We start from the raw sequence: 25474 nt of genomic DNA, 5'->3' as shown, positions 1-25474 counted from the left end.
GGCCCACTGCTTTTCAACATATATGTAAATGATATGAAAGATGATACCGATGTGAATTCTAATATAATCCAGTACGCTGATGATACTTTTATCTTTTGCAGTGGAAAAACAATTCAGGAATCAAAGTTACATCTTGAAAAAATTATTGCTAAACTCATTCTCTTTTTCAGGAAAAATGAGTTATATGTAAATGAAAGCAAAACCGAATTCATTATTTTTGGAGCCCCTAAAAGAAACAAAATCGAAGAAATAGTTGTTAACGGATGTACAGTTCTCGAGAAAAAAGTTGTGAAATACTTGGAAGTTCATACTGACTGTAATCTTTCTTTTGATGAAGAAATAAAAAATATACTAAGAAAAATGGCTGTTGGCATAAAGGTCATTTACTCCATCAAAAATATATTTCCTGAAAAAACTAGATCTGCTTTACTGAACGCTCTTGTTTTAAGTCATCTGCATTACCCAATTGTTCTGTTCTCAGGTCTTAAAAAATCACTTCGAGTTACTCTAAATAAACAATTGAACTGGGGAATAAAGGCATGTTTCAATAGAAGCAAATTTGACAGGACCACTGATCTCAAGATCAAACACAAAATCTTACCAGTAGAATACCTCATAAAATATCGGGTTATTATATTTTTTATAAAACTTTTAAAAGCAGATCTACCAGCTTTCGATGAACTCAAGTTAGCCACCCTAAGTGCTAAAATGAATGACCGTACAAACAAGCTGTCATTTGGAGCAAACCCAAAAACAAATATAATGCAAAACTGTTTTTCAAAAAAAGCAATCGACTGGTATAACGATTTGCCTCTCACCTTGAGGCGGAATATCCCTAAAAAGCGGGCTCTCAAAACTACAATAAAAAATCATTTCTGGAATGAGTTTCTAAAAGACCCAACGGTTTCTGAATTGAATTCTAATCTCAAATCTTTCAAGTTCAATCTTAATTTGATTTAGTTTTAGGGCGTCTTTTATTCTTCTGTGAAATGTTAATTGGAGGATTAGCATTTTAAAAATATTCTCTTTTCTCGAAAATATTAATTGTAGAATTAGCATTTTAAAAAATTTTTTTCTCAATTATAATTCATCTCTCTTAATTTGTCGATATTTTAGCACATTGTAAATTTAATACAATTTTAAACTTTCACAATATGTGACGTTTGTTTCATTTATTCTTCTTAACACTACATTGCCTTTAAACTATGTTCTGTATTTTATAGTTCATACTCAAAGGAATTAACAATGTTTTTTTTTTTTCTTCTTGTTTTTATTTGTATTTCTGTTGCCTTTGTTTAATTGCTCTCAAATACAGTTTGTAGCATATATTTTTGGCCTTGTCGGTCTTTTCACAATTCGAAGAGGAGTATTAGTACTCTACAGGTATATTAGATTTTAGGGTAAGAAAAAGCGTGGATAAGGAGATATTTTATTTGCAACAACTACTTAGCTAAAGTCATCTTTATCTAATATAGTGCATTATTGTATGTAATTCTGAAGCAAAGAAAAAAGCTAAATACTAGCTCAAACTGCTCGAGCAATGCCGCTAAGAGTTTGGCCGCAGCACTCAGCTGATCTTGTTGTTATTAGCGGCTATTCTTCTGCTGCCAAGTTTGAACTGTCAACCAGCAGATTGCTTCCTCGCCGAGTAGGAGAAAATGATTCTGCTACAAGTGATGCTTTTTAATTGTGATGATTTACTTTTCTTGCCAGTTGGCATATTCTGATTAGTTTATTCACTATGTTGACAAATACTGCTAAGTCAATAGCACAGTAGGATTGCATCGGTTAGATCAGTTAGCATTAAAAATGTATGCGTTTTATGCTGTATGCATATAAAGCTTAAGTACACTACTATACTTCAAGTTTAAGCTACACTACTACAAAGCTCAAGCAAGTTTGTTCCAAACCTGAAATTCGACTTCATTTTTTTTAACATCGACAGCTGTTGTCGAAAGTTGAGTTTCAATATTTAGTTTTTACTGCAATTTTAAGATACACTAGCTTGTAGCTTCTAGTTGTACACATTAGTTTGTGGATTTTTGATCGCTGGAGGTTGACCGCTGTGGAAATCCGACCCCGTCTACTCCCATCCCTCCTCCAACGTATCCCCTCCCCCATGAGGTTTTCACCTGCCACTTAACCCACACCACCACCTAACCCTCACCCTCACCCACCCCCCCCCTCCTCAGCACTTCTCCTCATCTACCTCTCATCTTTCTAAACCCAACATAATTTGTTATTTTTGAATCTGTGAGTAACTTTAGAAAATTTGCTTTAATTTTTTGTCTTTCAATTTTGAGCTTCTTGTTTTTTAACTGTTGGCTCTAGAGCTCTAACTTCACGAGTCTTAGAGTCGTTTTGAGGTACTCTAACGGTTACGTCTTTCAGTTTTTTGTCGGACCAGTTTTTCGTCTGACCGTTTGATTTTATCCAAAAAGGGGGTAAACAGTTAAAATCCGGGGGGGGGGGGTGGGCTGGAGGGCATTAAGTTGCTGAGTAGTTCTCTTGGAGCTTCAATAGTCTTCACGTGTACAATTCACTGGAGTAGCTGAGAAGTCATTGCTCTCACCCCTTCCTCCACGGCTCCACTCACGCCCCTCACTCCCCTCAGTCATTAGAAATTAATTCACCCGGCGTTAGTTGTTTAGCAATTGTTTGGGTCCAGTTGCTGTTGTTCTATAAAATTGCAAAGCCAACCCCTATAATGTTTTAAAATTACGTTTCAGCTTCCCTAGTAGACATGAAAGAATTCATAGCCAAACCCTGCGTCCAGAAATTCCTCGTCACCGAGTGGAAGGGTGGAATGCGGCTGACAGTGTTGGAAGTTTTAAAAAACATGCTCACTCCTTACCTGGTCAACCGGCAGAAAGATCTGAGAGCCGAAATGGTAGACAAAACTGAATTAGTTGAGGACGCTTTGAAAGAAAACGAAGCTGCAAATGTTGTGAGACGGCGACGACGTATATCATCTGCTATGACTGTGAAGAACCAAATAGCCAAGTTCAAGAATGTGTTACATAATAACCGAATTGGTCTGTCGCAGTTCAGCAGCAATGACACAATAGAAGAGGAGTCGGATGAGGAATCAGCCAATGAGAGACTGGCGTCTTTGAGGTTACGTCATCGACGATCGGGATTTACGATCAATAGTTTAGATTTACCCGCGGGAAATGAAAGGAAGATATCACGGTAAGTGGTCGGTTTTCAGATTATGTCCACCGTTTTTTCGTCTTTCCAACGGATTAAAAAAAATTTTAAGCAACAAACAGAAGGACAGCTATAGAAAAGAAGGGATCTTGCCCGTTTGTGCCACCCCAGTACGTTACGGACCCCCAGTTACAGAGCACGTACCATTACATAGTAAATCATTATGTAAAAATATGACGTGCCTTTGGGGGGTGCAAAAAATATGCACCCACTAAGCTGGGGGGGCACAAACTGAAAAGATCCGAAAAGAACAACTGAGAACAGGTTACTGTTAATGCGCGGCAGACTACATGCCTGAGGCTGCTCCGCACCAATAACAAACCTTACTTAAGATTACATGATTAATTGCTCTCAAACCAAGTTTGTAGCAATTGTATTAGTCCTGTCGGTCTTTTTTATGCGATTTTTTGCTTGACCGGTTTTTTTGTCTGACGCTTTTGACTTTCCGTCCTCAAAAACGGAATAAACAGGTAGTGCCCAGCGGGATTAAGTGCTCCTAGAGCGTTTCAGCTCTATTTCAGCTCAAACTGATTTGGAGACCTATACTTATGGTGTGAAGGGCGATTCTTAGAGGTAAAAGACACCCCTCCTCCACTATTGCCCACTTTTGTTGATCCTTACCGCCTCTTAATGAATGGCGTAACACTTTAGAAGGAAACGCAGTAACAATAACTCATGAAAACTTGAACCACGCCAAGACGATGTGGAGCACCCTGAATTGTCAAACTCTACAAGGCTACCACGATATATACCTGAAAACCGATTGCGCTCTTCTCGCATGCGTTTGTGAGTTCCACAGAGAGCTCAGTTTCTCCACCTACAAACTCGATTGCATACACTTTTACACACTGCCAAATAGGGCTAAGGAAACATCCTTGAAAATATGCAAGGCAGAGGTCGAATTGCTTACAGTACGCGAGCACCTCGATATGATAGAAGGAGCAGTACGTGGGGGAGTATGTTCAGTCTAAGAGACGAGAAAGTTTACCGCAAATAAAAAAAATTTACCAGATTATGACTCCTCACAACCCTCGCCATTTGGCTTCTGCGTGGACGCCAATAACCTATATGGTGGCGTCATGCAGAACAAAAAACTCCCTCAGTCAGATTTTACGCTAAATTCTGATATTACACTGGCTGAGATACTAAACTGTCCTGTGGGTTACTTCGTGGAAGTCGACTTGCATTATCCTGTAAGTCTACACAATTATCATCAGGACTTTCCCCTCGCACCATAGAAAAATATTGTTGAGGATGACCGGCTCAGCGACTACCAACTAAATTTGCGATAGAGTCATAACTCACCCACCTCAAAAATTCCAAACCTGTTCCAGAATTTCTTCGACAAAGAACATTATTTGCTGCATTACAAGCTGTTTAAACTGTATGCTAACTTGGGATTAGTGGTTGGAATGCAGCGTGTGCTACAGTTTACTCAAAACAATTGGTTAACAACCTATGTAAACCTGAACAGTGAGAAGAGACAAGCGGCTTCGAATAAATTTGAGGAGAGTTTCTATAAACTAATGAACAACGCCGTTTATGGGACAAACTGCGAATCCAGATGTCGACGGATGAAAATCGAGCTTACGAGAGATGCAAGACGAACCCTAACCATAGTAAGCAAGTTTGAGTTTGATAAATTCAAAGTGTTTGGCGAGAACATGGCAGCTCACTCCTACCGCCCAAGAAAGATCTATTGGGATATACCAACTGTATCAGGGGCCACAATACTTGATCTAACGAAATACTACAAGTATCAGTTTCACTACGGAACAATGCAATCTTCATTTGACTGTCGATTACTCTATAGTGATACTGATAGCCTGCTATACCGGATCAATTGTGAAGATCTCTACCGTGAACTGAAGGAGAGCAATGTTCTTGATCAATTTGACTTCTCAAATTACCCAAAAAATCACGAACTGTACAGCCAAGAAAATCAGCGCATTGTCTTAAAATTCAAAGACCAATCTGCTGGGGATTACATAAAAGAGTTTAAATGCCTGAAGCCAAAGCTGTACAGCATTAATTCCACTAGTGAGTCTTTTACGTTTAATGATTCAAAAAAACTAACAAAGTACCAACTAACCTTGTATGATTGTCATGATTTGATTGCTTTTTATTTTCATACGTAACCGAAAAATGTCCGCCAAAAGAATAACCTGGGTAGCCCAAAATTTGCTTCGACATGCAGACAACAATAATACAATTGTGTCTGTTAGTACACTGCGCGATAAAAACACAAGGATTGTTCCGGAAAAGCATTTTCTACAAACGGTTTCAACGAATAAAATATGTCTCTCTACTTTTGATAATAAATGCCACATTTTGAGTGAGGAAATTGAAACACTACCATTCGGACACTATAAAATTGATCACTGCCGATTCGAAGATTTTTCTTGGGATAGGGATGAAGTAGAGTGGGACTACGAAAATGTGGAAAATTATGCTCACCTTCTCCTAGAGTTGAGTCCAAACTTGGATCATAATAACAGTTTTGTGCCGGATACAACAATAAGTGAAAGCCCGGAAGAATGGGAAACACCTGACCCGGGATTTGCAATGACATGTATATCAACGAGGATGATAATGATAGCGATGATATTGTAGATTTTGATGCTACCACCAACTCCAGCTCTTCTTCCCCGAACCCACTCATTAATTATGAATCTAATGTGTGCAGTGAAAGTAGTAGCGATTATGAAGAAGAACCAGTATTTAAAGTTGCACGGAGTTCTTAACTACCTAAATTGCACCTTTTGAATTCCTACCCGTGTCAATTTTGTGTTTATGAGTGCTAAAATACGTTTCAATAAATTGTTCACTTGCAGCTATTACCGGAACAAAATTGAATTAAGAAAAAAGTTTCATGCACCTCTCTTTGACCGAAAACAAGTTTGCCGCCTTGGAAATAGTTTTACATAATCACATCTGGTAAAGAATGAAAGTTAATCCCTTTCACTCTACGATAACCCCCTATTATCCCATGTTTAAGTATCGTAGGATAACCCCCCTCTCTTGAGACAGTATTTACTTACTACTCCCCCCACAGTATTGCCGCTCCTCACCGCACTGCTGCCCCCATCCGACTGTTGCCCACTTTTTTAAAATACTTGAAACTATTTTGGTATCTGTTGTCATTATTCAAGTTTTTTTACAGACCCAGGGACCAGAAAACCTCCTTAGGAATTCGATAAAAAGTTACTAACAAAATTTTATTGGCCATGGTATAGTCTTCAACTTCTTAATATCACAAATTTTAGAAATTTTTTGTCAAAGTTTGCACTTTTTTTAAAAGTTTTTTTTGAATCTTTTCAAATTTTTATCTTTTGTCCGGCAATAGGGTCCTAGGAAACTCCGCAAAGCTTGATGATAAGCTGTTGCATAGTTTCAAGAGTTAATAAATCTGTTATCAATATTTAAATGACTCCAGCTTTTGCATTTTTTTCTATAAAACTCAATTTTCAAATTTTTGGATCATTATTATCATGTTCCAAGTTTATAGATCCTTGTGAGCCATTGAAACCATTTAAAGCTTGAAGTAGGGATATGGGAAAGTCTCTTGAGACAATGAAATGGTTTTGAAGATTTTAATATCTGGAGTTTTGGCAAGATTTTGTTGAAATTTGCGATTGTTTTCTAAATTTTTGAAAATTTTTGTCCGTTTTTTTAACGATCATTACTGGCCAACGAAGTTTTTCAAGTCTTGCAGACGGGTTACTTGTCATAATTCCAGGGTCGAAAAATAGTTTTGAACTTTTTCACTGCGAAATGTGGAAGCTTTTTTTGTAAAGTTTGCAATATTTTTCAAACTTTTTTTATTTTTTATTTTTTTATTTTTTTTACTAACAAGGCTAGGAAACTAAAAAATGCAGAGTCGAACCGAGAGGTAGCGCTTAGTTTGCATAGAGTTTTTCCAGAGCCGCTCAGCCCACTAGTCTTTAATTATGCGATCAACAGAAACTGTTTTGGAGACTTATACTTGTGATGTGGAGGGCGGTTGTTAGAAATTGATCCCACACCCCCACCCACTCACCGCCCCCAAATCAGTCCCCCCAATCCACTTTTGCGCCCCCGCTGCGGTGCACCCTTGCTGCGCTCACCTTACGCCCCTTCAATTAATCTAAAGCTAGTGTCACTAAACTGCGGCTTGCTACTGACGAAGCAAACCGCTCGCCGGTCGTTTGAGAGCAATGCGCCCGACGTTAGTCGGTTATGTTTACTCAATTTGGTGAGGGTGAAGGGGGCGGAGTATTTATGTATAAGCTCAAGTTTTCACCTAAATTGCCAAAACTGTGAACTTGTGTGCTTCCATTGCAACAAAAGTCCGCTGATATTTCTTGATTTACAAAAGTACATGACTTTTATGTCCATTAATAATATGACTCTGCGAGGTATGATTGGATAGTTGAGTTATTGGACATTTTTGTCATTTATATCTGTAAATTAAGTTCAGTAGATTTCTGCTTTTTGACACTCGTCATTATAATGGTTTCACGCGGCCTTCGGCGTCACCTCAATCTAATTATAAATATACACTATAAAGCCTTAGTCTAATATACCAATCTTTTTCAGCTTTATATAACTCAAACTGCCAGGTATCAGTCCAAAACTTATGTTGTAACACAGGAATAGAAAACAATCACTTTCGAGAGTTTTTCAGCTGATAAAATCTGAGGTATTCAAAACAGGATTTGAATGTCCCGAGATCTGAATGTTATTTCCAATGTGTTCTCAATTTATCACTTTCTATTTTTACAGTAAAGACAGGTCTAAACACTTCATGTTCATTAAACACCGAAAGTTCAAAATACTCTCAGAAGGTTACAGTGGTACGTTTGTTTCCTAGGCTAAGGTCTCTGACTGATGTGGGTTATGTCAAGACCCTAATGAAGTCTCGTAGACAAGAATGTCATTTGTTAAATGATAGACGGTAGGTGATTCCAACTGCAAACGCCACCGAAAGCACCCCAAAATTGATTGGCTAATTATTCTATGATCAACTGATGAAGATAAAAATGAAGATAAAAACTTTCATGAAGATAAAAATATCGGATCTCACCAATTGATCTATACAATAGCAGCATTTCGTTTTTATTGGTCTACATTAAAAGTAATTGCCGATGCCAGTTGATTGCCGGACTTGAACTTTAGTAACAGCAATCTGGATTTCACCCCCTCCATTATTTTCTCTTTTGCTTCCGGATAAATTGTCAGCCAATTTTGCAACGATTGATCTCACTACGTGTACTGATCTTCTTTCTTATTAGATATTTAGATATGCAAAAAATTAGATATTTAGATACGAAAAAAAAATAATATTTCAAAGGTTATGAAACGGGTCTCTCTCATTATAGCCCCCCATCAAATCATAGCCTCCCCATTATGGTATAATTACCATGATGGGGGGGGGGGCTGTAGGTTATCGGGCCAATAAGCTGGAGAGAGGGGGCTTGATGGGAAAGACTCTATGAAACTATTCTAGTCACTTTAACAGCTGAACACCAATTGTGATTTAATGACCTTCACGTTTTTTACCGGGAAACAAAACTCTAACTGAAGAATTTATTTTAACAGGTCGGACAATATGTCCACAAAATCCACTGATAAAGAAGGCGAAAATCAAGATCAAGACAAACCGCAACAGCAGCAGCCGCAACCTGTCAACTTACTACAGTATCTCAAAATGGAGAGACAACATGCTCCAGGAGGGGTCAGATTCTATGACAATAATGACAGTGGTTCTCTCTTCCACTGTGATGAGTTCACTGACAGTCCAACAGATTCGGGACACGAGTCGGAGCCACGATTTAACGAGTCAGTTTAAATTTTTCATCAAGCATGTTTTCTTTTGTGTTCCTATGTGCATTTCTCTAGTTCTTGTTAAATTTTTCCGTGCGTTATACTGTTCTCGTTTCTATGTTCCTTTCTTTGGCAGCTTTCTTCGAGTTTTGTAAAGGTATCATTCTTTTAAGAGTTTTTCTTACATTGTCTTCAATATTTGATATTTGGTTCGCAAATTCAAGTTGACTACAGAAAGTTAAAAAGAGTTTAAATATTTTAAATTTATAAAAATTTAACATAAAATCATGTTTAAAAATGTTAGTTTTGAAATAATTGTCGCTTTTTTTTTTAAAAAAAATGCTATATTCAAGTGTAATCGCTATAATCGCTATATTAAAGGATCGTAATCTATCTATCTATCTACAGTGACGACTTCCTGGATAGTTTTGCTGATATGGACGAGAGACATGCTAAGAAGGGGAGTTTGAGACCACAGCTGGTGAAGAAGAAGACCAAGTCTATCTTGGAGGACTCACTCTCTTCTGGCGCCTGGGCTGGTCTCCACGTGGGCAGGAAGGGCAGTGTCAGACCAGATGCTGATGGCATTGAGGGTAGGGAACGAAGCCTTTTTTGATGCACATTTTGAAATATGCAAAAACTATAGTTACGAAAATAAACTCGTTTTTTTACAGTTCAAATTTTTTATTGTAATAAAAGAATAATATTAATAAATTGTTCATTTTCTGTTTTCAAATACATCGTATTTTTTTTCCTTACAGAAGTACGAACAGCAAAACGAAACAAAAAAGTACAATTTTATATCTCTTTGGATCTCTAGTCAAGTTCCTTTTTTGAGAGCCTTCTTGTTAGAGTATACACTCTAGTAAGTAAGTTGTGATCATAAGATGGAGCTTGAAATGATAGCTCAATATAAGAGAGCATTGTAAGACTCTCTTAATGTGGACCAGTTGGCTCAGTGGAGCGCACAGGATTGCAATCAATTAAGAGATTGTGGGGTCGCAATCCACAAAGGTCCCAAATTTACTCTCACTATAATGGTGTTGACATAGAATCAACATAACGAGCAAGAGTTGCTCTAGTAGGCTTTGGGCCCAGCTTAACGCTCTAGCCAGAAGTTGAAAGTGAGGAGTTACGATGCACAACTTAAGGGGATGTTTTAGAGTATACACTCTAGTAAGTAAGTTGTGATCATAAGATGGAACTTGAAATGATAGCTCAATATAAGAGAGCATTGTAAGACTCTCTTAATGTGGACCAGTTGGCTCAGTGGAGAGCACAGGATTGCAATCAATTAAGAGATTGTGGGGTCGCAACGCACAAAGGTCCCAAACTTTACTCTCACTATAATGGTGTTGACATAGAACCAACACAACGAGCAAAGAGTTGCTCTAATACTTCTCCTAGTAGCATTTGTTTGAATAAAGAATCCGAGACACAATTTGAACAAAAATATTTTTAATGGATGTTATTACAAAGGAAATTTTTTGTTTGCACATGTCAAAAATAGAACTGATTAAAAAATCTATGTTTGCCATGATATAACTACCCAAGGAATTGTGGCAGAAGTTTTTACTTGCATATTTGTCATACTTTTGACCATATGTATACAACAATGTTCTGGAAACAAAACGTTTAATATTATTATCACCTTGAATTTCAATCGAATTGACAAAATGAGATCACCGCAAGAAATGTTCTTAGCTTAAACTTTTCTTTTTTCTCTAATACTCAAATAGAGATGCAACAAAATGTCTTGAAAATCTTAATTATAAACTTTAAAACATCATACAGACGAAGCTGTCTCTCCTTCTCTCTAATTGAAAAATGCCGATTTTTTCCTTACTTCGCTAACTGATGTGAATCTTCTTTTGCAAAAATTTATTTTTAATACATGTATGAAGTCTAACTGAAATTATCTGAAGATAACAAAATTCCATGGGAAAGAATTGGACACCCGATTTAACATAGGTTTTGAAAATTTTAACAATTTAGGTTTTCCTAAGAATACACGTGATCTTGTAAACAGCCCACAAAAAAAATTGAGTATGTGTTCAACAATTTTTACAGATGCTATGTTATGCTTGAATCATAATAATTTTTTTTGATTTTATTCGCAAATATTTTTAACGTTTCCAATTGTGGGATTGCTGATTTGACGTTTTTTTCGTTTTTTATTGTTCGAAGTAACTTTTTTTTCATTAACCACGAACTGTTTTTTTAATACAAAATGATTTTCCCGCTGTTAAGACATTAGCCTCAGAAACTTCAGTCACAATATTATCAGCGTATAATGAATAAGAGTATTTCGCAGCCGGATATACATTCAGCACATTAGCTATTACAACAGTGAATATAACTAGAAACTATAAACGTACTCAACAACACAAGACGTAATAAAAAAAATTTGATGCAACCAGATTGAAAATATTTTACTCTGATTCAAAATTGACGGCTGACGGCGGCCAATTAATGGCTGGCTTGTCGCGAGTAAATAAGTTTTCCAATCAAGTTGTTACACAGATTTGAATAACGCAAATTGAAATGACAAATATTATTATCAGATCCATCTGTTGATGAAAATTCAGTCAAAACATTATCACCATATAATGAATAAGGTTAGTTCTGCGACCTGAAAAAAACTACTCCCACTTGTATACGGAGGTTACTTGCATATAAATGTACAGCGGATGAACAAGTGCCGTGTTTGGTGTTGGTACTTCGGTATCAAGAAAACCTATACTGGAGATAACTTCTGAAAAAATTGAACAAATTATTCAATATTATTTAGAAACGAACAAAGTAACTTGAAAACAGGACCCTATAGATCATTTTGCTAATAGTTTTGTAGGATTAAAATAAACAATTTTGGCCGCTTTGATGCTTTCTCATATTGAACCCTAAAGGTTTTGAATGGTTAGTTTGTTTCTGACAACTTTAATCGTTAGTTTTTTTTTGAAAAAAAAATCTGTGCTATGAAGTTGAAATCAGCCGTTCTTATCCTTTTAGCACATAAAAATGCCGTCGGAACTGTTATATGAGCCGGTGAACATAACCAGAAACTATAAACCCACTTAACAACACAAGACGTAATAATAAAAAACTGATGAAACCAGAATGAAAACATTTTACTCTGATTCATAATTGACCTAAATAATGGCTGGCTTGTCGCGAGTAAGCCGACATTTAGTTTTCCGATCAAGTGGTTACACAGTTTTGAACCACGCAAATTGAAATGATAATAATCATTATCATTATCCATCTGTTGATAATACTTTCATGACCCAATGTGAATTACCTGTGTTGTTGCAGAAATCCTGGAGCAGGTGATTGCAATGGGAAGCGAAGACGAGGATTATCATGTTGACGGAAGCTCAGAAGAAATATCCGATTCCGAAAGAGAACATCGAAAGTGTTCTAAGCCCAAAGTGGTCCAGTCATTCCTCAACTATTACCAGGTAGGTAGCTTGGCATAGTATTTCTGAGACCGAGTTAGGAGATGAGTAACAATTTCTTATCGGATGAGGAATGAATGCCTGAAACACTCACGGAAGCAAGTTTTGAAATGGCAGACCTCTTCGGGATGAGATCCAACAATGCCACAATACCAGATATTCAAAAAAACAGTGCCCGATTTTAAAACCTCCCGTAATTTAAAGCTTGCGAAGTGAGTATTACCAGCAAGGACACGTGACTCTGCTACCGGATCATAGTCCCAGAGTAAACCAGTACTGAATCATGAACTTTCAATTCTGGATTTTTACTATGGCCATATTCTGATCAAGTCACTTTTAGTACTGTCAAGAGAAAAAAAATCAGAGAAATTCAATAATTTGGCCTATATCTCAAACCGCGTCTACGCAGTCCTCGATTTGTGCTCAGTGATTTCATCATATCAGAGTCACGTAGCCTATAGTACATGAGCTATAGACTTCTTCTTTTTGAAAAATTGAGATAGAAAACTCCAATAATTGAGGCCACAGTCATCCATTTGAAATGGCTTCACAATATCGCTGTTTTCAGTTATTTATTTTGTGATTGGACGGGACAATTATAGAACAATTTCAGGGTGTCCCATTATCCCATTGGGCGAATATCAACGATGTGCTCAAGCGAACCAATTCCAATTTCAATGTTTATGACTTGTAAACAATTTTCTGAAATGCGTAATTCACAGATCACAATTGCGAACAATAGTAAAGTTCACAACGTTTTTTTATTCATGTATGAAATATAGAGGTACAATTTTCAAACATCTCATGATTAGGTTTAATTTCGAAATATTTTTTTGAAAAGTTTTTGGATAATTTCACAGCGTAAATTTATATAACTTCTTTTTTAGCGGTTTTTTTCAGTGACTTTTAATTGTTCATGTTCAAGTTCTGCCCCCAGCTGAGACCAGGTGGTCATCTTGTAAGATCTTACAAGATTATTGCAAAAGATGGCTATCTTAAAAGACCTCGCAAATTTCTTGCAAAAGAAGCTTATCTTGTAAAATCTTGCAAGATGAGTGGTTATCTTGTAAGTTATTTTTTCGCAAATTCGTTCCGATTAAGCTGCATTCCCATTGGTTCGTTTGTGTGAATTATTCTTCATTTATTGTATTAAAAACTAGAGAAACAGTTGCGCATTTTTGGGTGAATTCTATGCATTTATTTATTTGAAAATTGACAAGCATGATAACAAACTCATTTTTCTTTTCCTGTTAATAATTTTGATATCTACTTTTGGTATTATGCCAGGAAATTGAGACTGCCGAAAATGTGAATTAAATCATTATTTTTTATCATATTTTTAAGATTGTGCTATTCTGAACAAAATGCTTACCTAATAGTTTATAATTCAGATGTATTGTTATGGCACTCAATGTGGACGAACACAATTATATGTTTTTTTATTATAACTGGGTTTCAATGTAATTGTCACAAAAAATAAAAAAAATTTGGGTTTCAGGTTTTACACTATCGAAAACGAAAAATGCGTTATATGCCAATTAGTTCCAAATTTGTTGATGCCTTGCAGGAATTGTGAAAAAAAACTGTAATCTTCTAGGAATCTTGTAAGACAAATCCTTGTCTTGAAAAAAACTTCTCAGTCGAATGCTTATCTTGTAAGAAATTTGTAAGACAGATACTTATCTTGTAAGATTCGTTCCGAAAATCTTGTAAGACTATGCATCCTCTCTTTGCAGATCTCAAAAGCTTTTTAATCTCAGACTCAATGTGGATTTTAGCTAAAGTTCGCTCGACCAAGAACAACTTTTATAATTTATATATTCCTGATGGATTCTGTCCATTGATTATTTTTTTTATTTCTTAAGTTGGTTCAAACATTCAATAAAATCGAGTTAATGAAATTATACAGGAGCTGGCAGATTAAACAATTATATAAAAGCAAAAGTGTGATTATTTCATTACACAAAAGGCAGGCCTGAATTATCTCGGTCACATTCTACCAAAAAGGTCACCTAATTCCATTTTGCTATGTTGTTACATTTTATTTACATGAACCTTGCGGAATTCAAAAGCTGGGTTATTTGGAAGGGAAATTAGTAGCCTAATTCCACAATATTAGTAACTTTCAGAATTGCGGAATTTGGGACACAAAGCTTGTAGCTTGAACTCCATCTTTGAATCTGGCAATTCCCGCTTATCGAACTAATCTAAAGAAATTTTTTTGCCAATAAATCGATCAGCCGAAAAATTTGAACTAAGTAGGAAACTTCGAAAAATTTTTAATCAAATTTAATAACGTTTTAGCGACGATTACAATTCAGTGCAATTAAATGTATGATTAGCTAAAAAAAAAAAACCAAGGGGCTGGGAAGGAAAAAATCCATATTGTGAATTTTAACTTTGTGTAATTTTCTAACCAAATTCTGGAGTTGAATTACTGGATTTGGTAAACGTACTCCGTTTTCGTACGAAACGTAATTTCACAAAATCAGGAAAATCCAATTTCCCGGCTGAATTGAAATCCAGCCTGAATTCCGCATCTTAACGTAACCGCATTACACGAGGGCGAAATCAGCCAAATGTAATTTCGGTCTGCTTTTGCGGTGAAATGTTTACCTTGCCTATTTTGTCAAAATTTAGCTTCAAATTACTTTTTTTTGGAAAATCGTGACTTAAATCTCAGAAGCTGGTAAATTTTAAAAATATGCAAATTGAAAAATTAATGAATGAAAAGAAGGTTGTGAAATGTTTAGTTTTACTGTAAAAATAGGCCTTTTGATCAATTCAGAATAAGTAAATTGTTGAGCTTGGCAATACGAGTCTAAGTCAACATCCGGATTGTGTCTGAGATTTCGGAGGCCTGAGATTTTGTGGACACATGTTCTGTTACTACAGGCCCCGGTGACCAAATTCATGCTGTACCTGTTCGCTTACTTGGTGTTCCTGGTGGTGATCACTCTGGCAGCCTTCGATGTCCAAGAGGGGACAAACAGTGTGTATGGGTTCATTGGGTTCATGTTCATGCTGTGCTACGCTGTAGAGAGCTACAGACAACTCGCATTCCAGCAGGTTAATTCACACTCCTAGTGGCATCTTCCTTGTGCTATGCGGCTAATGCCAGCTTTAGACTCCAACATGCAACTATAAACTTGTATTCATGTCCCAGTGAATCGAAAATTGAAACATCTTGATATGTTCTTGACGAGATTTCGCAGTGAAGAGAGCTCAAAGTATGCAATATTTTTTGCATGTTTCAAAATATTAGGTATATTACCAAAAACTTATTGAGACATGACAAGATTTAATAAGACGTTTTAGTTCATCCAAAAGATCAGGTTTTGGCTCTCCAAGTTTTATCGAGAAAATGATGTAATTGTGTTTCTTGGCAAGATCTTGTTAAGCTGACTTTTCATTAAGAAAAACCTTAAAAATAGTTTAATTATTTCTTGATAGAGAACCAAGTTTCCTGGAACGCATGCAAAGGTTTTGCAAGTTTTAGACTTATTCGCGTTACCAGTAATCTTTAAAAGATTTTACGAAGGGATATCAAATTCTGTTTCACTTTCATCTTTCGCAGTCACTTGCTTCAAGTTTTAAATGTATATTCTGCAGGTAGCCTTCCGTCTCAAATTCAAACTGTGGGCCATGAATGAGTGGAACTTAATAGAGTGGACATACCTGTCCATAGGCATGGCCTCCTTCCCCGTGGCTGCGATTGGCCATTCCACTGGACAGGAGGGTCCCTTCCAGTTCCTGGCCATGTTGCTCTACGTGGTGACTCTGTTCATGATGTACATCAGACTGATGAGGTTCTACCAGTGCAGTTCTAGACTCGGTCCCATGTGGATCATGATACGGTACGTTTTATTTGGAGCTAGAGCAGATTTTATGATGATGTTGACATTGTCATGATTCCATAAAATCTTATATTGCCTGCCTACCTATCATGATTTCTGATAATCACTAGGCTTTGTCTGATGTCTCCGATTCTGTTATGGCGTTGATCCCTCCAACTTTTTGAAGTAGGTTTGATTTCTTTCGAACGGGTTGAACAGAAAATAAAACAAGGAAGCTCGGTAAGACAAGATCCTGAACCCTCTCGACCGCAAATTTCCCATTTCAAGAGAAAATTGTATTCAATGAATGAATATTAAAATCAGTAGGCAATCGAAGTTTAAGAGATCAACTTCAAGAATTTGTCCTCATCAAATTGTCTACCTTTCCACTAAAATTTTTGTAAACAATTGTCCAAATTTCAAATACTGTCTTAAAATGTAAATAATCAATATATGCAGATTCAGCTACAATTTGACAAATTTTTTTAGTATCGTCTAAAATAAACATCTTGCAGAATTTAATACAGAATTTAATATGATTTTGTTCTAGAAAAATGCTTGTGGAGACCTTGATAGCCTTGTGTGTGTTTGCTGTGATCCTAACAGCCCTGGGATTGTGCATATTTGTGATAAGCAACCCAGTTGACCCCTCCCTTGGTGACCCAATATACGAGCCATACTACTCCTACAAATGGATATTCCTCCGTCCCTACTTCATGCTCATCGGGAAGTTCTTCCACAAACTCACCATGAACGGCAGAAACGTCGGTCTTACAAGGGTAAGAGAGATTGGGCATTGAATGTTGTTTGAAATTTGGAGCCCAGGTTGAGGTATCCGTTCAAAATTAGTTTTGATCAGGCCATGAAAAGACTGAAGCTCGACTTTAACTAGGAACCTCGACCGTGTAATTTTAGTCAAAATTGCCCCCCCTCCCCCACTAGAATTTTAAAGTCTTTTCATAAGTTGAGGTCTACACCTGGGTATCGAAGGTGACGGGGGTACGGTGGGAGGGGGGTGAATGCACTCTCGAGGAGAGGTCAACCGAGTTAAATGTGTATAGATAATGGCAGTGGCGTTCAAGTTCTTCGGGAATGCGTTGATGATGAATCTGCTGATTGCGATCTACAAAGGCATCTTCGAATATGTGATAAACAAGGCAGACGAGGAGTGGAAGACAGAGATGTATTGGCTTATCACTGAGTTCAAAGGTACAGCATATTAACTACCTACCTACTTCATACTTCATCAAAATACTAGTATCACATACACCGTATCCCTTAGGAAAAGACCCAACATAGGAAAAGAACAACCCCACGGACGGATAACCCTATTTGAAAAAATGAGGGAATCCAAGAATTTTATCTCATCTGGTTAAACCCGACAATTACAACTGTTGTTCGCTCATTGCATTCATTGTTTAAACAGTTTGGCTGACTAATGTCTCTGTAATTACTGTTACACCGTTCTTGAGCCGAGAGATAAAGTAACATTTTTATTTTTACACACATTTCCCCAAAATTTTTGAGGCGAAATCCTCAGCCCGGGCTGCCATCAGCACATCAACATCAATAAAGGCGTTTTTGGTTGAATTGCTACGTCGCATAACAGAAAAATGAAGGTTATATGGAAAGATTTTTGTTTTTAGGTGCCTTTATCTACAATAATTTGCTATTAAATGCAAATTGCGCTTTTGAGTTCGTCTTGTTCATTGCAAATAACTAAATGGAAAGTGTCCACTACCATGGCTGAGATGCCAGACGCAAAAAACCTCTGATTAGACTATTTTTTCGCACACGGGGGTATAATGCGACTCAAATTACAGGGTATGGAAGATGTTATGATCGCACGATGAGACTGGACAATGATGGCTCGTAGTTCTGATCAGAGGTCTCTTGCGTCTGACATTGTCTAATCAAAGACCACTACGGCCGCTCAAAGATCGCCCTATTTCTTGGGCCTCACAAAGGTAAAGGTCTTGTTAGGGGTCATTTTGATGTGACACGGTTTGATCAAACGTCAACGTCTGGAACTGATCTGTTCAGATTTTTCTTGGGCCTGGCACCTAAAACCGTGTAATCTGCCGAGGCACAAGCTCGGCTCTTGTATTGTAACTATGTTCCCTCAGAAATTTTTACGACCAATGTTTTCAGGCAAGACAATTCTGCCACCTCCTTTTTCAATCTTTGAATCTGTGTGGCTGATTGGAAAGAAACTACTGTGCTGTGACAGCACTTGTTCAAAAAGCAACAGATCCGAAAGAAGTGGCAAACGCAAACCAACCAAACATGTAAGTTTCAGACATGCTTGCCTGCCACTTAATTACTATTCCTTTAGAAGTTTATGATTGATAATTATTTACTCATTATCATGAATCAGAGAGGCCACCACTACTTTTCTGATTAGCTGCTCCCAAAGAAGTTTTGCAGCATTTATAGTCCAACGGTCTTTTGTATGCGATTTTTCGCTTGATAAATTTTTCGGCTGACGCTTTTCGTCTAACGCTTTGTTCTCAGAAAACGGGACTGGTAGGTTGGGCTGGAGTGCATTAGGTTGCTGACCAGCCTCATTAGAGCTTAACTAGTCTCTATGAGTAAATAATTCACGGAAGCTGCTGAGAAAATGTTGGAAAAACTCTTTGCTCGTTATGTTTATTCAATGTTAACACCATCATAGTGAGAGTGAAGTTTTGGGCTTTCTTTGGGTTTTGACCCCACTATTTCTCAATTGATCGCAATCTTGTGCTCTCCAACTGGTCATAACTGCAAGAGTCTTACTATTCTCTAATGAGCTGTCAATTTGAGCTCCATCTCATGATCAGAGCTTACTTACTAGAGTGTATACTCTAACAGAAGACCTAGGTGAATTTGTGTTAACTGCACGTCCCCTAACCCGTACCCCCACTCTTACAGCACCGCTTCACCAGACGTATACGGTTGTGTGTTATTTTTCTTCATTGGTGTAATTAGACGTTGCTTCGTTTTTTTTTCAATTTTGGAGCTTTCCAGATAACTTTTCATTAGAAAATCTTTTCGAAAGTTATTTAATTATTTGAATTGAAATTTATTTGAACTTCAAAAACTGTTTAATATAGCTCCGGATCTTGACAAACACTAGATTATAACTGAAACAAAAAAAACTGAAGACTCCAAGAAATCTAAAATCCTTTTTTTATATAAAATTAACTGTACAATTATTAAATACAGCTCCAGTAAATGAAAACGTATTTGGTATGTCAATTTGAGACATCTCGTATTCAATTGTTGAATCACTTTCAAATGCATCTTTTTCAACGATTTGGCTTATTGACGATGCTAACTCAAGTTTTTATCAATAGATTTACGAAAACCATGAAAATCACTGCCCTCCATTATTTTGATCGTTTTAACGACACTTTCGTTGATATATATTTGAATCATCATTGCAATGTTGTAGAGAGTGCTTCGGTGGTATTCTTCCTCTTTAACTGTTCGAGTTTCTTGAAAAGGTTTTTTTCCGTTTTTGCCACTGCTTGTTGGTGCATACAATTCTGTCCCCTAACAGGATTTTGATTTTGGATTTTTTATTATGTAATGCTAATTGTGCTGTTTCTGGTTTACCGGAGCATGAGAGGACTGATGGATGTGGGTGGGGGGGGGCTTGCAAAGACGGAAAAAATTCCTGGTGGATGGAGAAACGGAAAAAATCCCTTGAATGAATTGACAAAGGTATTGGTCGGCTAGGTCAAGACTCCTCGCGAAAACCATATCCATAGATGTCCCAAAAATTCTGGGTCTTCCCTTTTTTTGGTTTGAATTCATCGTTTCCACAGATTCTCCAACCATCGAATCTTGTCACATCTTGTTTTTTGCAAGGATGGAATCATCATCGGTCATTCTTTTTTAGGGACAATTGTCTCTTTTTTTGTATCAAACAGAAAAAAACAATGAACAAAGAAATAGAGAAATTGTTTTATTCCTATAGTGCTTTAGGAAAAAAGAGCCATTTGTCTGCGAAAGTGATTCTCCTTTTCATCAATCGGGAGAAAACTCCTACTTTGATTGTTTAATCGGATAAAGTCACTTCCACAAAGCTTCCGACTGAACTTGCACAGTACTTGTTTAAAATGGTTACGTGACTCTGCAGAAGTGACTTTGAAATTCTGACATTTTATCTCGAACCGGATATAATCTGGTAGTTCTCAGTGACTTCAAGCAGAGTCACGTAACCATTACTTAAAACATATGCCGTAATAATTTTGTGTTTTTTTATAACGGCTAATGACTTCCAAAGTTGAAAAAGATTTGTGTTCATTGTTGTGTGCACTTTGGATACTCGCAAGATTGGGTTATTGATCATGAAAACAGTAACAGTGGAGTGATCTAATTTTGAAGTAACTAAAGTAAAGAAAGTCCTGTTTTTAACGTTTATAGTTTTTAAGGTCACGGCGCTCATAACTGATTGCCATAAACTAAAAATTAATTCGGAATTATATATAGTAAAACTCCTAATTCGTGAAAACATCATTTCAATTCCACATTTTTGTTGTGTTTCGATTTCCTATGACTCGACGAGTAATCACCTTTTTAATGGCTCTATTTTCAAGACTAAGGGTGATTGTAAATATGAAGAGAATCCAAATAGACTATATAGACTATATAGAACTAATTTCAATTCCAACTCAGGAATGGCCTTGAAAAAAGTCTTCCGATGTAATCAGTTTACCATCTAAAACCAATTCTCATCGTTTTGCTTTTCAAAAGCTTGTGATTTGATACAAATCTTTATCTGACCTCCATCATTCTCTTCAGCAGCGACGACTTCGTCAAATGTTGGAAATCTTTGAACGTCATGGGGTGGCCGAAATGCTGCGACGGTCTCTAACAGACGCAGCACCCGAGGACATCATTCGGGAAATAACCCAAGACCGAGTCACCTCAATCGGAGAGATAGACGACACTGTTCTGAGTATGATCCGAATCACAGAAGAGCAGGCGAGGAAACGACAGAAACAGAAAGAAGAGTTAAGAATTGAGTTTCTAAAGTCCATTCGGTGATTTGCAGTATCCATTTTGAAGAAATGTTAAACAAGTTATCTTTTTGACCTCAACGACCCCCTGCCCCCTACCCCAACCCCCTTCACCTTACTCTTCCTCTGTGGATTTAAAAAAAAAATTATCACGAGCCGCTCTGAACAAACTAATTGACCAATATAGAGGTTTCAAACTAGATGAATAATTAACTGTTGATGATCGCATTTCAAAAGCGGAATGACAGCAATTCAAACGTTGAGGTAGATTCAAAATGTAATCAAAAAGTGTTTCCTGCTGCCTTAGGGCGATAACTGTCTTGCAGTTTGTTAGCTCTCAAAATAAACTACTGCTGCTGCAATAAAAACTTTCCTAATTATGCTTTCTGTCCATTTTCTATATTTCTCGATATTATGGTGCATAATATGTGCAGTAAATTATTGTCGGTCACGGTATCCATTTTTTACTTCGAAAAACTCTCGTAATCAATTTTTGGCCTTGCATGCTCTTTTGCTTCAATCATATCTATTGAACTTGTAAAATTTAAATTTTGTTCTGTAAAAAAAGTTTTTACAAATAAATATCCCGAATTTTGGGAACTAATGCGTTTTTTATAGAGGACTGATAAAATTTGAAATCGAATTTTGCACCAAAAATTACATATAAGGAAAGCAGTTTTTGTTATTATAAGCGGCGCTTATCTTCTAAGCCGGCTAATTTCGCGCTCCTGTTTTTACAATCCCAAGCATCTGAATTGTATTGGCGTGCTGTCTTTTTTAAGATCTTGATTTTCGATTTTTCTGAGCTCATCTTAGAATTTTTTTCAGAGACAGTAGAAACGTGTTTTCTGCCATTCGGGTGTAAGCTATCAAATTCCAAATACTAATTTTACTACCTTACTAAGCTTTTCAGGGTATTTCTCGCTTTTCAATAGCTGCTGTCAACATCTCAACGCCTATTATTTAGGCGTTATCCTTTTTTACAATCCAAAGTAGTTGACTGTATTGGTTTGCTGTTTTTTATATTGGTGTGGAAGGTCTGATCACACTATTTTTGATTTTTTCTCCTCAACTATAGGTCAAATTAGAGTTGTGATTTAGTCAGGCTGAAGTAATAAAAGGAGCTACAACAGAAAAGCTCGTATTTTTTCAAACTAACTTTAAAGTGGAATGAGAAAATGATATTTGAACAAATTTTCAGTTTTCAGACGGATTCTATTTCACGAGCGTCAAATTGACATCTCTTTTCTGTTTTTCTTCTCTTGAGTGCTAATATAATGAAACATATGTTTTCCAATTGTGTCTTTTCGCAATTGCTTGGAACCGTCAATGAGAGCCATAGCTTCTTATGAGTTTGAAATTGTTTGTAGTCACTAGATATTAGCGAATAATTCATATTTGCCCATTTTTTTCAAAAAAAAATATTGATGTCTTATCACATATTACCATTAATGACAGTTCTTGTTGGTTGCTTATTAGGCAAAAATGAACCTAATCAAGAGTGTGAGTTCAAAGCCAGTGGTTTTCAAGACTTTGACACCATTTGTAATGAAATTTTTTACTGATTTTTTTAGTCTCGCATTCATTTGTGTTCGTTTCGTCGACTTATTATTTAATCGGAATAGAAACAAATCCCATAGGCTTCTAGAAGAGATTAAATTAGTCTCCTTAATTACTGGAGTTCAGAAGGTTTGGTTTTTTTTACTCCAAAAAACATTTTCGTTCTTTGATTTCCTCAATTTTCAGTTGTCATTGTGTTCTTTTTTCTCGTAGTTTCATTTTAGTGTTGTTTCAAAAATCAAAAATTGATTTTTTGTCTTCCAATTTTGTTTGTTTTTCCTGTGGGCTTGTCGCTTACTCTAAAAAAAGTACTGTTCTCCTGCGACTAGTAGTGCGGCATGATTTTACTCATTTTTGGCCTGTATTTTTTGAAACTTTTCCATTGACTGAGACACCGTTTGTTTTCGAATTGTTTAAGTGAGTTGTGCAACTTGACTTTTTTGTAATCCTACTGTATTTTTTTAGACATTAGAACTGCTGAACGATGTTTTAAGATTTCTATCTTTTTATAGCATGCTGTAATTCAAGATTCTCGAATGCAGTTATTTGCTTTTAATTTCACTTCGGTCCACTGATTCGAAGTAAAATTCTGTTTTCTTTCAGTTTCCTCTTCTTAGTTTTGCCTCTTTTTTGTTTTGTCTGCAATTTTTTTTTCCAATGGAGATTTTTTTACGTAGTTTCTTAAAGGATTTATACGTTTAATTTTTAAATCAAATGTTAATATTACCATTGCTTCTCAAGACATTAGGTCTTGGAAAACAAAATCTTCTAATTGTCTCTAGATTTTTTAATATTTAGCACATATGGAATCATAGTTTTTTCCGTTTAGTTCAATATAAATGCCAAAATTGTTTCAAGTCCTTACTTAATTCAATTCAAATTCTCTGTAGTTTGAATCAGGACATGTTGTTCCATATTTTTTAATTCGACAAACAAAAATTATTTTTCTTTACCTTAGTTTAAAACTAGAGCAAAATTTTGTGTGTAACTTTTTTGACTTCTCCAGGCTGGTTTAATTCTGAATACGATCTGCCCAGAGTGCTCATAAATAGCAATTGTAAATAAAGATCATTGAAAAACAGAATCGAGATGATAAACCCATAAAGCCCAATTTCAGATGTCCGCTAATGACTTTTTGTTCTCATAGGTTGTAGTTACCATCCCTAAATATTGGTAGCGATAATACCCCCTTTATCCTCTCATTAAGGAACAGGAGCATGTCTAGCTACAAAAAGAATTTAAAAACTTGCAGATTTTTTTACAAAAAAAACTTTAATTTGTTTCCAGTTTTTTCAATCCCAACGTGGGTTGAGGGAATAAAGGGTGGCTTTTTCCGGCAATCTGCCGGGTATTTTTTAGTGAATTGTATTAAGAATTCACAGCGGTAATCAAACCATCTTTTTTCGAACTTTAGAGCAATTCAACTTTTCAAAAATTGAATTAGTGAAAGACGACGACGATATTTCATTTCCGACAAAAATTGGCAAAACTTATGGTTGAGGTATCCATTAATTGTACAATTTTGGGGCCCACAATTTTTCTCAGCTTTCAAGGTTGAACAAAACTTTTATAAATCATATCAAATCAATGGTTTCATTGAAGCCTCTACCATTGCTTTTGTCGCAAATTTCCATAAACTCTATTTAATAGAGCATAGATTTTCAAAATTTTTTTCTTGGCTCTGTTCAAAAAGTTTCTATTATTTCTGTGATTTTCTGTTTAATGACGAACAAATTGGGTTTTGTAATGTAGACTCTGCCATTCAGAACTTTGCAAAGCATATGAAATCAACTTTTGCATTAACTAGTAAAAACTGTTTTGCAGACCAAAATCTTTAAAAAACAAACAATTTTTCAGACGCAGGTTTTTAACCGTAAAGACAGTTGTATCAAACTTAATGATCTTTTGCCTCAAATGCAGTGTTTGAGTCAGTCTTCTGGTGTAGTTTCTGTTGTGGACTGCATTCGAGGATGAGTTGAAGAGCCTTTTCCGGTTATTGGAGATGGAACTCTGTTTCCGTCGTTGAATCGTTGCAACAACTTAAATTTTCTCTGCTCCTTTAAGTTCAAAATTTGAAACCTCTCTCACTCCGCATTTCCTCTTTCTCGGTCTTTGATGTACTAAGATGTTTGAATCAATTGAAGAAGATCGCCCAAATTAATATTATTTTAGGTTGCGATGAGTTAAAGAGGATTCTGCACTTTGCGCTGGATGAGTCGGCACTTATTGGACTGCGGAACGTGGAGTGAAAGATTATGATGGCAAAATAGGTGAAGAGATTTTGACTATAGCTGTTTTCATTAAAGCTTTGTGATTTTAAAGTGCTTATAGCTTTTTCATTAGTGCACTTGAAGCGCGTCCTATTTTTGACCAGTTAGATGAGAACGCGCTGGTGTTGTCACGTTTTTGTGATTGATGCGCTTATCACACTGTTTACGCAATAATGTTTTAATATGTGAGGCGAGTCTGGCCTCTGATTGTTTTCTACTTATCGTTGGTGGGCGTCGTTTAGCATAAACTTGCAGGAGAGTTTTCTGTTCACCTCTTGTTACAAGTCCATTACGTTGCGAAATATACATTTTGAGCAGTCAAATTTGCTTGC

The 25474-nt window shown here is 36.4% G+C and overlaps 1 protein-coding gene across 5 annotated transcripts in view; it reads left to right on the top strand.

Moving 5' to 3' along the window:
• The window catches only part of LOC142342384 (transient receptor potential cation channel subfamily M member 3-like), a 97729-nt gene extending 76317 nt beyond the window's left edge, over positions 1-21412 (top strand). For 4 of the 5 annotated variants that reach the window (XM_075393697.1, XM_075393695.1, XM_075393696.1 and 1 more), the window contains exons 17-27: positions 2730-3192; positions 8063-8146; positions 8791-9030; positions 9424-9608; positions 12328-12473; positions 15366-15539; positions 16083-16327; positions 16857-17085; positions 17368-17515; positions 18458-18594; positions 21095-21412. In XM_075393697.1, the coding sequence (XP_075249812.1) occupies positions 2730-3192; positions 8063-8146; positions 8791-9030; positions 9424-9608; positions 12328-12473; positions 15366-15539; positions 16083-16327; positions 16857-17085; positions 17368-17515; positions 18458-18594; positions 21095-21340 (2297 nt within the window). In that variant the 3' untranslated portion in view covers positions 21341-21412. The remainder of the gene's footprint in view (positions 1-2729; positions 3193-8062; positions 8147-8790; positions 9031-9423; positions 9609-12327; positions 12474-15365; positions 15540-16082; positions 16328-16856; positions 17086-17367; positions 17516-18457; positions 18595-21094) is intronic. The other variant, XM_075393698.1, reaches the window with a different exon arrangement.
• Positions 21413-25474: the final 4062 nt, after the last annotated feature.

The sequence above is a fragment of the Convolutriloba macropyga genome, chromosome 7 (genome assembly GCF_964194025.1).
Source record: "Convolutriloba macropyga chromosome 7, txConMacr16.3, whole genome shotgun sequence".
Classification (NCBI taxonomy): domain Eukaryota; kingdom Metazoa; phylum Xenacoelomorpha; order Acoela; family Convolutidae; genus Convolutriloba; species Convolutriloba macropyga.
Note: the sequence above shows the minus strand (reverse complement) of the source record. Positions and strands in the feature narration are given on the sequence as shown.